Genomic DNA, 15588 nt, shown 5'->3' on the forward strand with positions numbered 1-15588 from the left:
TGATCCCAGATGGATTTGGGAATTCTGGGCTAATTCCTGATGGATTTGGGAATCCCAGATTGATCCTTGATGGGATTCGGGAATTCGGGATTCACCCCGAGGGGTTTGGGAATCTCAGACTGATCCCTGATGGATTTGGGAATCCCGGATTGATCCTTGATGGATTTGGGAATTTTGGATTCACCCCCGAGGGATTTGGGAATTCCGGATTGGTTCCTGATGGATTTGGGAATCCCAGACTGATCCCAGATGGATTTGGGAATTCTGGGCTAATTCCTGATGGATTTGGGAATTCTGGATTGATTCCTGACGTATTTGGGAATCCTGGATTGATCCCTGCTGGATTTGGGAATTCTAGATTCCTCCCTGAGGGATTTGGGAATTCCAGATTCTTCCCTGCTGGATTTGGGAATTCTGGGCTAATTCCTGATGGATTTGGGAATCCTGGATTGATTCCTGATGTATTTGGGAATTCCAGGCTGATCCCAGACGGATTTGGGAATCCCGGATTGATCCCTGCTGGGATTTGGGAATTCCAGATTGCTTCCTGATGGGATTTGGGAATTCTGGATTCATTCCTGCTGGATTTGGGAATCCCAGATTGATCCCTGCTGGATTTGGAAATCCCAGATTGATTCCTGATGGATTTGGGAATTCTGGTTTGATCCCTGATGGGATTTGGGAATCCTGGATTCCTCCCTGCTGGATTTGGGAATCCTGGATTGATTCCTGAGGGGGTTTGGGTATTCCAGATTGATCTCTGCTGGATTCGGGAAATCCCAGATTGATTCCTGATGGATTTGGAAATCCTGGTTTGATCCCTGCTGGGATTTGGGAATTCTGGATTCCTCCCTGAGGGATTTGGGAATTCCAGACTGATCCTTGATGGATTTGGGAATTCTGGGCTAATTCCTGATGGATTTGGGAATCCTGGATTGGTTCCTGACGTATTTGGGAATTCCAGACTGATTCCTGCTGGATTTGGAAATCCCAGATTGATTCCTGATGTATTTGGGAATCCTGGTTTGATCCCTCCTGGGATTTGGGAATCCTGGTTTGATCCCTGCTGGATTTGGGAATTCCAGACTGATCCCTGCTGGATTTGGGAACCCTAGATTGATTCCTGAGGGGGTTTGGGAATCCCGGATTGATCCCTGCTGGATTTGGGAATCCCGGAGGAATTTTCCCGGGATTTCTCTCCCCCTCCCCGCCGTTCCCGCCATTCCCAACACTCCCAACATTCCCAACATTCCCTTCCCGGCCGCCTGAGCCCGGAGGGATCCCGGGAGGAGGAGGAGGAGGAGGAGGAGGAGGGGGGGGATCGTTGGGATTCGGGCGCCGCGTCCGTCCCGAGCCATTCCTGGCGGGAAAAGAAAGAAAACCGGGATCAGCCCCTCCCCCCATCGGAATGGCCCCTGGGGAGGATCCCGGGCCCTGGGGGGGGGGGGGAGGGTAAACTGGGGGGCACTGGGGTTACTGGGACAAACTGGGAGGGACTGGGAGGGGACTGGGGAGGGACTGGGAGGGACTGGGAGGGGATTGGGAGGGGATTGGGAGGGATTGGGAGGGACTGGAGGGACTGGGAGGGACTGGGAGGGGATTGGGAGGGACTGGGAGGGACTGGGAGGGGACTGGGGGGGACTGGGAGGGGGATTGGGAGGAACTGGGAGGGGATTGGGAGGGACTGGGAGGGGATTGGGGGGGACTGGGAGGGACTGGGAGGGACTGGGAGGGGATTGGGGAGGGACTGGGAGGGGACTGGGAGGGACTGGGAGGGACTGGGAGGGGACTGGGAGGGGATTGGGAGGAACTGGGAGGGACTGGGAGGGGACTGGGAGGGACTGGGGGGGGATTGGGAGGGACTGGGAGGGAACTGGGAGGGACTGGGATGGACTGGGAGGGGATTGGGAGGGACTGGGAGGGAACTGGGAGGGACTGGGATGGACTGGGAGGGGATTGGGAGGGACTGCGGAGGGGACTGGGGGGGGATTGGGAGGGGGACTGGGATGAACTGGGATCGGACACACCGTGGGGGGAGGGGGCTGGAGTGGCTCCTCCTCCTCCCGGGATTTTTGGGGATTTTTTGGGGCCCGCGGGAAGGACGAAAAAAAAACCGGGAATTCCCGCGGGAAAATCGGGAAAATCGGGATGGTCCCGATGGATCCTCGGGAAGGGGGGTGGATGGGATGGGGGGGGGAGGGTTTTTTTTGGGGATAAACCCGCGGATTCCGGGTTTTCCCGGGACCTTGGGATCCATCCCGGGATTTCCCGGGAGCCGCCCCGGGATTCTCCAGCCGGGAATTCCCGCCGGGAAAACTGGTCGGGGAAGGGGGGGGACAGAAAGGGGGGAGGGGGAAAGGATCCCGGAGGGAATTTTTCCCGCCGGTTCGGGCCCTTTCCCGGCGGGATTTGGGGGATTCCGGGGGTTTCGTCCCGGGTTTGGATTTGGGAATTCTGGTTCCCCTTCCCACCCCCACAAAAAAATTTGGGAACTCCCTGAGGGGGTTTGGGAATTCCGGGGTTGATTTCTGTGGGGATTTGGGAATTCCGGGATTGATCCCTGCAGGGGTTTGGGAATCCCGGATTGATTCCTGCCGGGATTTGGGAATCTCAGACTGATTCCTGCCGGGATTTGGGGAATTCCAGGTTCTTCCCCGCCGGGATTTGGGAATCCCGGACTGACCCTTGCCGGGATTTGGGAATTCCCAAATTCCTCCCCCCCCACATCGGGATTTGGGATGAGTTCCCCCCCTTTCCCCCCCCCGCCCCCACCCCCCCCCGCGGGAATTCCCGGGAATTCCAAGGACTCACCTGCCAGGAGGGAGCGAGGCCGGAGCCGGAAAGGCGGGAAGGGGGCCGGGCCGGGAATATTTATCCCGGGAATGAGGAGGAGGAGGAGGAGGAAGAGGAGGAGGCCGAGGGTGACTCAGGGGCCGCCCTTTGATGTTCCCGCGGGGAAGCGGCGCCGGGAATTCGGGAATGGGGGAACGCCCGGGATGGGCGGGGGGGGGGGGAAATTCCAGAGGCACCCGGACAGGCGGGAAAGGCGGGGAATGGGGGTGGGGTGGGGTGGGAATGGGGTGGGAATGGGGTGGGATGGGATGGGATTGATGGGATGGGATGGGATGGGATTGATGGGATGGGATGGGATGGGATTGATAGGATGGGATGGGATGGGATTGATGGGATTGATGGGATGGGATTGATGGGATGGGATGGATGGGATGGGATGGATGGGATGGGATTGATGGGATGGGATGGGATTGATGGGATGGGATTGATGGATGGGATGGATGGGATGGGATTGGATGGGATGGGATGGGATGGGATTGATGGGATGGGATGGGATGGGATTGATGGGATGGGATTGATGGGATGGGATTGATGGGATGGGATGGGATTGATGGGATGGGATTGATGGGATGGGATTGATGGGATGGGATTGATGGGATGGGATTGATGGGATGGGATTGATGGGATGGGATGGGATGGGATTGATGGGATGGGATGGGATGGGATGGGGATGGGATTGATGGGATGGGATGGGATTGATGGGATGGGATTGATGGGATGGGATTGATGGGATGGGATGGGATGGGATGGGATTGATGGGATGGGATGGGATTGATGGGATGGGATGGGATGGATGGGATGGGATGGGATGGGATGGGATGGGATGGGATTGATGGGATGGGATGGGATTGATGGGATGGGATGGATGGGATAATGGGATGGGATGGGATAATGGGATGGGATGGGATGGGATGGGATTGATGGGATGGGATGGGATGGGATGGGATGGGATGGGATGGGATGGGGATTGATGGGATGGGATTGATGGGATGGGATGGGATGGGATTGATGGGATGGAGTGGGATGGGATGGGATGGGATTGATGGGATGGGATGGGATTGATGGGATGGATGGGATGGGATTGATGGGATGGATGGGATGGAGTGGGATGGGATGGGATGGGATTGATGGGATGGGATGGGATTGATGGGATGGATGGGATGGGATGGGATGGGATGGGATGGGATGGGATTGATGGGATGGGATGGGATGGGATGGGATGGGATGGGATGGGATGGGATGGGATTGATGGGATGGGATGGGATGGGAATCCTATGGAGATCCATCCCTGGAGATCCATCCCTGGAGATCCATCCCTGGAGATCCATCCTATGGAGATCCATCCTATGGAGATCCATCCCTGGGGATCCATCCCTGGAGATCCATCCCTGGAGATCCATCCTATGGAGATCCATCCCTGGGGGATCCATCCCTGGGGATCCATCCCTGGAGATCCATCCTATGGAGATCCATCCTATGGAGATCCATCCCTGGAGATCCATCCTATGGAGATCCATCCCTGGAGATCCATCCTATGGAGATCCATCCCTGGGGATCCATCCCTGGGGATCCATCCTATGGAGATCCATCCTATGGAGATCCATCCCTGGGGATCCATCCCTGGGGATCCATCCCTGGAGATCCATCCCTGGAGATCCATCCCTGGGGATCCATCCCTGGGGATCCATCCCTGGGGATCCATCCTATGGAGATCCATCCCTGGGGATCCATCCTATGGAGATCCATCCCTGGAGATCCATCCCTGGAGATCCATCCCTGGAGATCCATCCCTGGGGATCCATCCCTGGAGATCCATCCCTGGAGATCCATCCCTGGAGATCCATCCTATGGAGATCCATCCTATGGAGATCCATCCCTGGGGATCCATCCCTGGGGATCCATCCCTGGGGATCCATCCTATGGAGATCCATCCCTGGGGATCCATCCCTGGGGATCCATCCTATGGAGATCCATCCCTGGGGATCCATCCCTGGGGATTCCATCCCTGGAGATCCATCCCTGGAGATCCATCCCTGGGGATCCATCCCCTGGGGATCCATCCTATGGAGATCCATCCCTGGAGATCCATCCCTATGGAGATCCATCCCTGGGGATCCATCCCTGGAGATCCATCCCTGGGGATCCATCCCTGGAGATCCATCCCTGGGGATCCATCCCTGGGGATCCATCCTATGGAGATCCATCCTATGGAGATCCATCCCTGGGGATCCATCCCTGGGGATCCATCCCCTGGGGATCCATCCTATGGAGATCCATCCTATGGAGATCCATCCCTGGGGATCCATCCCTGGGGATCCATCCCTGGGGATCCATCCTATGGAGATCCATCCCTGGGGATCCATCCTATGGAGATCCATCCCTGGAGATCCATCCCTGGAGATCCATCCCTGGAGATCCATCCCTGGGGATCCATCCTATGGAGATCCATCCCTGGGGATCCATCCTGGAGATCCATCCTATGGAGATCCATCCCTGGGGATCCATCCCTGGAGATCCATCCTATGGAGATCCATCCCTGGGGATCCATCCCTGGGGATCCATCCCTGGGGATCCATCCCTGGGGATCCATCCTATGGAGATCCATCCTATGGAGATCCATCCCTGGGGATCCATCCCTGGGGATCCATCCCTGGGGATCCATCCTATGGAGATCCATCCCTGGGGATCCATCCTATGGAGATCCATCCCTGGGGATCCATCCTATGGAGATCCATCCTATGGAGATCCATCCCTGGGGATCCATCCCTGGGGATCCATCCCTGGAGATCCATCCCTGGGGATCCATCCCTGGGGATCCATCCCTGGAGATCCATCCCTGGAGATCCATCCTATGGAGATCCATCCTATGGAGATCCATCCCTGGAGATCCATCCCTGGGGATCCATCCTATGGAGATCCATCCCTGGGGATCCATCCCTGGGGATCCATCCCTGGGGATCCATCCTATGGAGATCCATCCCTGGGGATCCATCCCTGGGGATCCATCCCTGGGGATCCATCCCTGGGGATCCATCCTATGGAGATCCATCCTATGGAGATCCATCCCTGGGGATCCATCCCTGGGGATCCATCCCTGGGGATCCATCCCTGGGATCTCCAGGACACGGGGACATGGGAGGGGACATGAAGGGACATGTGGGTGACATGGATGACATGGGAGGGGACAAGGGGGGACATGGGGACAATGAGGGGACATGAGGGGACGTGAGAGGACATGGGGACATGGGGACATCTGAGGGGACACTGGGACATGAAGGGACTTGTGGGGGACATGGAGGGACAAGAGGGGACATGGGAGGGGACATGGGGGGACAGGGACACAGGGGGGACACGGTGACATGGGAGGGGACACAGGGACATGAAGGGACATGAGGGGGACATGGAGGGACATGAAGGGACATGAAGGGACATGAGGGGACACAGAGGACACGGGAGGGACACGGGGGACATGGAGGACACAGGAGGGGTCAAGGGGACAATGAGGGGACATGGGGGGGGACAGGGACACAGGGGGGACACGGGGACATGGGAGGGGACACGAGGACAATGAAGGGACATGTGGGGGACACGAGGGGACATGAGAGGACACGGGGACATGGGGACATGGGAGGGGACACGGGTACATGAAGGGACATGGGGGACACGGGAGGGGACACGGGGACATGGAGGGACATGTGGGGGACATGGAGGGACAAGAGGGGATGTGGAGGGGACACGGGGACATGAAGGGACAAGAGGGGACATGGGAGGGGACACGGGGGGCACAGGGACACAGGAGGGACACGGGGACATGGGAGGGAGACACGGGGACAATGAGGGGACAATGAGGGGACACGGGGACATGAAGGGACAAGAGGGGACCTTGAAGGGGCATGAGGGGACATGGGAGGGGACATGGGGAAAATGAGGGGACATGGGAGGGGACAGGGACACAGGGGGGACACGGGGACATGGGAGGGGACACGGGGACATGAAGGGACACGAGGGGACATGAAGGGGACAATGAGGGGACATGGGAGGGGACAGGGACACAGGGGGGACACGGGGACGTGAAGGGACATGTGGGGGACATGAAGGGACATTTGGGGGGACATGGAGGGACGTGGGAGGGGACATGTGGACATGAAGGGACACGAGGGGGAGGGGGGTGACCCAGGTTCTTGTCAATAATTCCCTTGGGGTGGATTAAACGACGCCGAATAATCGGGGTCTGAAGGTTTGTTTTTAACAGCTCTGCGTCGACAGGTCCGTCAGCAGTTTGGGTGCTGTCACACCCAAACGTGACACAGAGGTGACCTGTTGGGGGTGAGAGGAAGACAGGATGAGGGGAAGGGAGAGGAAGGAAAAAGGAAAGATGAGAGAGGAAAAAAAACCATATATAAGGTCACCGCCCGCGGGGCCCAGCGATGACACTTCGTGGTGGGGGGAAAAAAGGTTTCCCCCCGGAGTTCTAAAATGGGGTGGTGACCCTGGGGGTTGAGCCAGTGAGGGCTCCTGCGAAATATAAACTCATCAACAACCAGAGCGGCCAAAAAAAAGTTGGTTGTGGTTGTTGGAGAGAGGCGGGCGGAGGGGCGAGGGGTGAGGGAGAGGCAGCAGAGCCGGGAGGCAACAGAGTTTGGGTAAGAACTGCGGACAAACTCTCCAAACTCCTGGGAGTTTTTTATACGTGAGCCGGGCTATGAGAAGAAAGGAGGAGAGGCCTTCACGCCCCTCTCTTCCCTTCCGGCGGCTTTGGAGGTGCAGGTTCCCTGCTGGTGAGTCTGGCGGGTTGGAGAGTGGGGCCTGGTGAGGCCTGGGTGAGGCCTGGTGAGGCCTGGTGAGGCCTGGTGAAGCTTAGTGAGGCCCTGGTGAAGCCTGGTGAAGCCTAGTGAGGCCTGGTCGAGGCCTGGTGAAGATTAGTGAAGCCTGGTGAAGCTTAGTGAGGCCTGGTGAAGCTTTAGTGAGGCCCTAGTGAGGCCTGGTGAGGCCTGGTGAAGCCTAGAGAGGCCTGGTGAGGCCGGGCGAAGCTTAGTGAGGCCTGGTGAAGCTTAGTGAGGCCATGAAGAACCGAAACGAGAGAGAGAGGCAGCTAAAGCAATATATAGATAAATATATTTACACTTATGTTACAGTTGTGTACAATTGAAATGTATGGACAATATCACAAGGGGAAAAAGGGAAAGGGAAGGGAAAAAAGGAACAGAACCAAAATAAAAACTATATATATCGATAAATAGCCCGAGATCTGGGCAACTGAAAGAATTAGCAGAGAACTATCTCACTGCTCTCCTTGGGGGCAACAGAGAGTCACCGCTGGAGCGACCGCCGGCAACCTCCGCCTCCCAAGGTCAGCAAGGCCGTCACCAGGCCTCACCAGGCCTCACCAGGGCTCACTAGGCCTTACCAGGCCTCACTAGGCTTCACCAGGGCTCACCAGGGCTCACCAGGCCTCACTAGGCCTCACTAGGCCCTCACTAGGCTTCACCAGGGCTCACTAGGCCTCACTAGGCTTCACCAGGCCTCACTAGGCCTCACTAGGCTTCACCAGGCCTCACTAGGCCTCACTAGGCTTCAACCAGGCCTCACTAGGCCTCACCAGGCTTCACTCGGCCTCACCAGGCCTCACTAGGCTTCACCAGGGCTCACCAAGCCTCACCAGGCCTCACTAGGCCTCAGCAAGCCTCACCAAGCCTCACCAGGCCTCACCAGGCCTCACTAGGCCTCAGCAAGCCTCACCAAGCCTCACCAGGCCTCACTAGGCCTCGTCAAGCCTCACTAGGCCCTCAGTAGGCCTCAGTAGGCCTCACTAGGCCCTTACCAGGCCTCACTACACCTCACCAGGCCTCACCAGGCCTGGCTCCCCAACCCGCCAGACTCCACAGCAGGGAACCTGCACCTCCAAAGCCGCCGGAAGGGAAGAGAGGGCGAAGGGCTGGGGCTGGAGCTGTGCCGGGGCAGGGTTAGGTTGGATTTCGGGGAGAATTCCTTCCCAGAGAGGGTGCTCGGCCCCCCGGAAGGGGCTGCCCAGGGGAGGGGGGGGGATTCTCCGTCCCCGGGGGTGTTTCAGGCCGGACTGGACGTGGCATCAGAGCCACGGGCCGGGAACCACGGCGGGGTTGGAGCCAGGGCTGGGCTGGGGGAGCTCGGGGGGCCCTCCCAGCCCGGCTGGTGCTGGGACTCGGGGGGGGATTCTGGGGGGATTCTGGGGGGATTTTGGGGTGATTCTGGGATTCTGGATGATTCTGGGATGATTTTGTGATGATTTTGTGACTCTGGGATGATTCTGGGATGATTTTGTGATTCTGGGATGATTCTGGGATGATTCTGGGATGATTTTGTGATTCTGGGATGTTTCTGTGTCTCTGGAATGATTCTGGGATGATTTTGTGATGATTTTGTGACGATTTTGTGATGATTTTGTGATGATTCTGTGATTCCAACCCAGCTGATTCTGTGATTCTGGGGATCTGTGATGATTTTGGGATGATTTTGTGACTCTGGGATGATTCTGTGATAATTCTGTGATGATTCTGTGACTCTGTGATGATTCTGTGACCTCTGGGATGATTCTGTGACTCTGGGATGATTCTGGGATGATTCTGGGATGATTCTGGGATGATTCTGGGACTCTGGGATGATTCTGTGACTGGGATGATTCCGTGATTCTGGGATGATTCTGGGATGATTCTGGGATGATTCTGTGTCTCTGGATGATTCTGGGATGATTCTGGGATGATTGTTGTGACTCTGGGATGACTGTGATGATTCTGGGATGATTCTGTGATTCCAACCCAGCTGATTCTGAGATTCTGGGATGATTCTGTGACTCTTTGATGATTCTGTGACCTCTGGGATGATTCTGTGAAGATTCTGTGATTCTGTGACTCTGGAATGATTCTGGGATGATTCTGGGATGATTCTGGGATGATTCTGTGGTTCTGTGATGATTCTGTGATTCCAACCCAGATGATTCTGGGATTCAGGGATGATTCTGTGATGATTATGTGATGATTCTGTGATGATTCTGTGATTCTGTGACTCTGGAATGATTCTGGGATGATTCTGTGATGATTCTGTGATGAATCTGTGACTCTGGGATGATTCTGGGATGATTCTGGGATTCTGGGATGATTCTGGGATTCTGGGATGATTCTGGGATGATTCTGTGTCTCTGGGATGATTCTGGGATGATTTTGTGATGATTTTTGTGACTCTGGGATGATTCTGCTGACTCTGGGATGATTCTGGGATGATTCTGGGATGATTCTGTGATTCCAACCCAGCTGATTCTGAGATTCTGGGATGATTCTGTGACTCTGGGATGATTCTGGGATTCCAACTCAGCTGATTCTGTGACTCTGGGATGATTCTGGGATGATTCTGGGATGATTCTGGGATGATTCTGTGACTCTGGGATGATTCTGGGATGATTCTGGGATGATTCTGTGATGATTTTGTGACTCTGGGATGATTCTGTGACTCTGGGATGATTCTGGGATGATTCTGGGATTTTGGGATGATTCTGGGATGATTCTGTGACTCTGGGATGATTCTGGGATGATTCTGGGATGATTTTGTGATGATTCTGGGATTCTGGATGATTCTGTGATGATTCTGGGATGATTCTGTGACTCTGGGATGATTCTGGGATGATTCTGGGATGATTCTGGGACTCTGGGATGATTTTGTGATGATTCTGGGATTCTGGGATGATTCTGTGACTCTGGGATGATTCTGGGATGATTTTGTGATGATTTTGTGATGATTCTGTGACTCTGTGATGATTCTGTGATGATTCTGGGATGATTCTGGGATGATTCTGTGATTCCAACCCAGCTGATTCTGAGATTCTGGGATGATTCTGTGACTCTGGGATGATTCTGGGATGATTCTGTGATGATTTTGTGATGATTTTGTGATGATTCTGTGATTCTGGGATGATTCTGTGACTCTGTGATGATTCTGTGACTCTGGGATGATTCTGGGATGATTCTGGGATGATTCTGGGATTCTGTGATGACTCTGGGATGATTCTGGGATGATTCTGGGATGATTCTGTGATTCTGGGATGATTCTGTGACTCTGGGATGATTCTGGGGTGATTCTGGGATTCTGTGATGACTCTGGATGATTCTGGGATGATTCTGTGATTCTGTAGTTGCTTTCAGCTTGCACAGTATTTATTTGGGTAAATAAAATGCAGATTTTTTTTCCCCCCCAGAGAAGCCTCTGGCCTGGAAGTTTTCTCTCCTGGGTGTTGGGATGAATTGTGGGAAGGGCTGGAAATGGGATGGGTTGGGGTTTCTGGCGTGGCTCAAACTGCCACGGGGGGGGACATGGAGGGGACAGGGGGACATGGGGACGGGGAGGGGACGGGGACAATGAGGGGACATGGAGGGGACATGGGGACATGGAGGGACATGAGGGGACAATGAGGGGACAATGAGGGGACATGGAGGGACATGGGGGGACAATGAGGGGACAATGAGGGGACATGGAGGGACATGGGGGGACAATGAGGGGGACATGGAGGGACAATGAGGGGACACAGAGACATGGAGGGACAATGAGGGGACGGGGGACAATGAGGGGACATGGGAGGGGACATGGGGACAATGAGGGGACATGGAGGGATATGGAGGGGACATGGAGGGACAATGAGGGGACAGGGGGGACATGGAGGGACATGGGGGGACAATGAGGGGACAATGAGGGGACATGGAGGGACATGGGGGGACAATGAGGGGACAATGAGGGGACATGGAGGGACATGGGGGACAATGAGGGGACATGGAGGGACAATGAGGGGACACAGAGACATGGAGGGACAATGAGGGGACAGGGGGACAATGAGGGGACATGGGAGGGGGACATGGGGACAATGAGGGGACATGGAGGGATATGGAGGGGACATGGAGGGACAATGAGGGGACATGGAGGGACAATGAGGGGACACGGGGACATGAAGGGACATGGGGGGGACATGGAGGGGACATGGAGGGACAATGAGGGGACAATGAGGGATGTGGAGGGACACAGGGACATGGGAGGGGACATGGGGACATGGGGACATGGGAGGGGACACGGGGAAAATGAAGGTACATGGAGGGACATGGAGGGACAATGAGGGGGACATGAAGAGACAATGAGGGGACACAGGGACATGGAGGGACAATGAGTGGACAATGAGGGGACAATGAGGGGACAGGGGGACGTGGAGGGGACATGGAGGGACAATGAGGGGACATGGAAGGATATGGAGGGGACACGGGGACATGGAGGGACATGGGGAAAATGAGGGGACATGGAGGGACAATGGGGACATGGAGGGGACAGGGGGACAATGAGGGGACAATGAGGGGACAATGAGGGGACATGGGGACATGGAGGGACATGTGGGGACATGGAGGGGACATGGAGGGACAATGAGGGGACAGGGGGACATGGAGGGACAATGAGGGACATTGGGGACGTGGAGGGACAATGAGGGGACATGATGGGACATGGAGGGACATGGGGACATGGAGGGGACATGGAGGGACATGGGGGGACAGGGGAGGGGACAAGAGGACAATGAGGGGACATGGAGGGACATGGGGACATGAAGGGACATGGAGGGACAATGAGGGGACATGGAGGGACAATGAGGGGACAATGAGGGGACATGGGGGACATGGAGGGACATGGGAGGGGACATGGGGGGACATGGGGACATGGAGGGACAATGAGGGGACATGGAGGGACAATGAGTGGACAGGGGGGACAATGAGGGGACACGGGAACATGGAGGGGACACGGGGACAATGAGGGGACATGGGAGGGGACAGGGACACAGGGGGGACACGGGGACATGGAGGGACATGTGGGGGACACGGGGGGGACACGAAGGGACCCAGGAGGGGACACTCGGGTGCTGCTGGTGACAGGGACAGGGACAGAGGGGGTAGAGGGTCAGAGGGGTCACAGGGACAGAGGGACAGGGACAGGGACAGAGGGGACAGAGGGACAGAGGGACAGAGGGTCAGAGGGGTCACAGGGACGGTCACAGGGCCAGAGGGGGTCAGAGGGACAGAGGGGTCACAGGGGTCACAGAGACGGTCACAGGGACAGAGGGACAGGGACAGAGGGACAGGGGTGTCACAGGGACAGACGGACAGACGGACAGGGGTGTCACAGGGACAGACGGACAGGGGTGTCACAGGGACAGACGGACAGACGGACAGGGGTGTCACAGGACAGGGACAGGGACAGACGGACAGGGGTGTCACAGGGACAGACGGACAGGGACAGACGGACAGGGGTGTCACAGGGACAGAGGTGATGGCGGGGACAGCGGGGGTGGGGAGGGGCCCGACCGGTTCCTCCGGCGGCACCGCCCTCGTTAATGACCCCTCCCCCACCCGGGTGTCACCCCCTCGGTGTCACCTCGTTAATGACCCCTCCCCCACCCTCCTGTCACCTCGTTAATGACCCCTCCCCCACCCGGGTGTCACCTCCGTGTCACCCCCGGGGCAGGGAGGGGACCCCGCCCCGCCCCACCCCGGAAGGGACATGGGGGGACACTGAGGGGACATTGGGGGGACATTGGGGGGATTGGGGACATTGGGGGGGACATTGGGGGACATTGGGGACATTGGGGGCGGGGACATTGGGGGACATTGGGGGACATTGGGGGGGACATTGGGGGGACATTGGGGGTACATTGGGGGGACATTGGGGGGACATTGGGGGGGACATTGGGGGGGGACATTGGGGGGACATTGGGGACATTGGGGGACATTGGGGGACATTGGGGGGACATTGGGGGGACATTGGGGACATTGGGACATTGGGGGTCATTGGGGACATTGGGGGGACATTGGGGGGGACATTGGGGGGGACATTGGGGACATTGGGGGGACATTGGGGGGACATTGGGGGGACATTGGCGGGGGACATTGGGGACATTGGGGACATTGGGGGTCATTGGGGACATTGGGGGGACATTGGGGGGACATTGGGGGGGACATTGGGGACATTGGGGACATTGGGGGGACATTGGGGGGGACATTGGGGGACATTGGGGACATTGGGGGACATTGGGGGACATTGGGGGGGGACATTGGGGGGACATTGGGGGGGACATTGGGGACATTGGGGTCATTGGGGACATTGGGGACATTGGGGGGACATTGGGGGGACATTGGGGGGATATTGGGGACATTGGGGGACATTGGGGGGACATTGGGGACACTGGGGGGGACATTGGGGGACATTGGGGGACATTGGGGGGATTGGGGACATTGGGGGGACATTGGGGGGGATTGGGGGGACATTGGGGGGACATTGGGGGGGATTGGGGGGGACATTGGGGGGGCACTGGAGACACTGGGGGGACAGTGGGACTGGGGGGGGCATTGGGGACACTGGGGACACACTGGGGATACTGGGGACACTGGCAGGGGTGGCATTGGGGGTGTGGCCTTGTTCTGGTGGGCGTGGCCATGCTCTGGGGGCGTGGTTCCCAGTGCTCCCAGTCCCTCCCAGTTCTCTCTCAGTCTCACCCCAGTCCCCCCAAATCCCTCCCAATCCCCTCCCAGTCCCTCCCAGTATAAACCAGTGCCCCCCAATCCCCTCCCAGTCCCTCCCAATCCCTCCCAGTCCCCCTCCCAGTTCCCTCCCAATCCCTCCCAGTTCATCCAGTCTCTCCCAGTCCCTCCCAGTCCCCTCCCAGTCCCTGCCAGTGCCTTCCAGTCCCTCCCAGTCCCCCTCAAACCCCTCCCAGTCCCTCCCAGTCCCTCCCCATCCCCTCCCAGTCCCTCCCAGTCCCCCTCAATCCCCTCCAGTCCCTCCCAGTCCCCTCCCAGTCCCTCCCAGTCCCTCCCAGTCCCCTCCCAATCCCCTCCCAGTCCCTCCCAGTCCCCCCCAGTCCCTTCCCAATCCCCTCCCAGTCCCTCCCAGTCCCTCCCAGTCCCCCCCAGTCCCTCCCAGTCCCCCCCAATCCCCTCCCAGTCCGTCCCAGTCCGTCCCAGTCCCTCCCAGTCCCCCCAATCCCCTCCCAGTCCCCTCCCAATCCCCTCCCAGTCCCTCTCAGTCTCTCCCAGTCCCTCCCAGTCCCCTCCAATCCCCTCCCAGTCCCCCCCAATCCCCCCCCAGTCCCCCCCAATCCCCTCCCAGTCCCTCCCAATCCCCTCCCAGTTCCCTCCCAGTATAAACCAGTCCCTCCCAATCCCCTCCCAGTCCCTCCCAATCCCCCCCAATCCCCTCCCAGTCCCTCCCAGTCCCCCCCAATCCCCTCCCAGTCCCCTCCCAGTCCCCTCCCAGTCCCTCCCAGTCCCCCAGCACACAAACTCCACCACCTCCTGCAGCCCTAAAATCACCTTTATTGCCTTCCCAGTCCCTCCCAGCGCCCCCCAACCCCCTCCCAGTGCCCTCCCAGTCCCTCCCAGTCCGTCCCAGTCCCTCCCAGCGGGGTCATCTCAGCCCCAGCTTCTCTTCTCGCGCTGTTTGCGCCGCACGACCTCCAGGTTCCGATCCTTCCACTGGCTCTTGCGCAGCTTGATGGGCCGGGAGCCCACGTACTTCCCTGGGGGGGCATACTGGGGGCACTGGGGGCACTGGGGGGTACTGGGAGGGACTGGGGGGGACTGGGAGGGGATTGGGGGGGGGATTGGGGGGGGACTGGGAGGGACTGGGAGGGGATTGGGAGGGGATTGGGAGGGGGATTGGGAGGGACTGGGAGGGGATTGGGGG

At 57.9% G+C, this 15588-nt stretch overlaps 1 protein-coding gene across 1 annotated transcript in view; it reads right to left on the minus strand.

The window, feature by feature from the left end:
• Positions 1 to 15421, minus strand: part of LOC127465176 (kallikrein-14-like) — a gene marked incomplete at its 5' end in the record, with an annotated part of 30401 nt that extends 14980 nt beyond the window's left edge. The window contains one exon of the mRNA XM_051775679.1: positions 15338 to 15421. Coding sequence (XP_051631639.1) covers positions 15338 to 15421 — 84 coding nt within the window. The remainder of the gene's footprint in view (positions 1 to 15337) is intronic.
• Between the last annotated feature and the right edge of the window lie 167 nt (positions 15422 to 15588).

Source organism: Manacus candei, unplaced genomic scaffold (assembly GCF_025592945.1).
Source record: "Manacus candei isolate 608988 ecotype Guabito, Panama unplaced genomic scaffold, ASM2559294v1 h1tg000331l, whole genome shotgun sequence".
NCBI lineage: Eukaryota > Metazoa > Chordata > Aves > Passeriformes > Pipridae > Manacus > Manacus candei.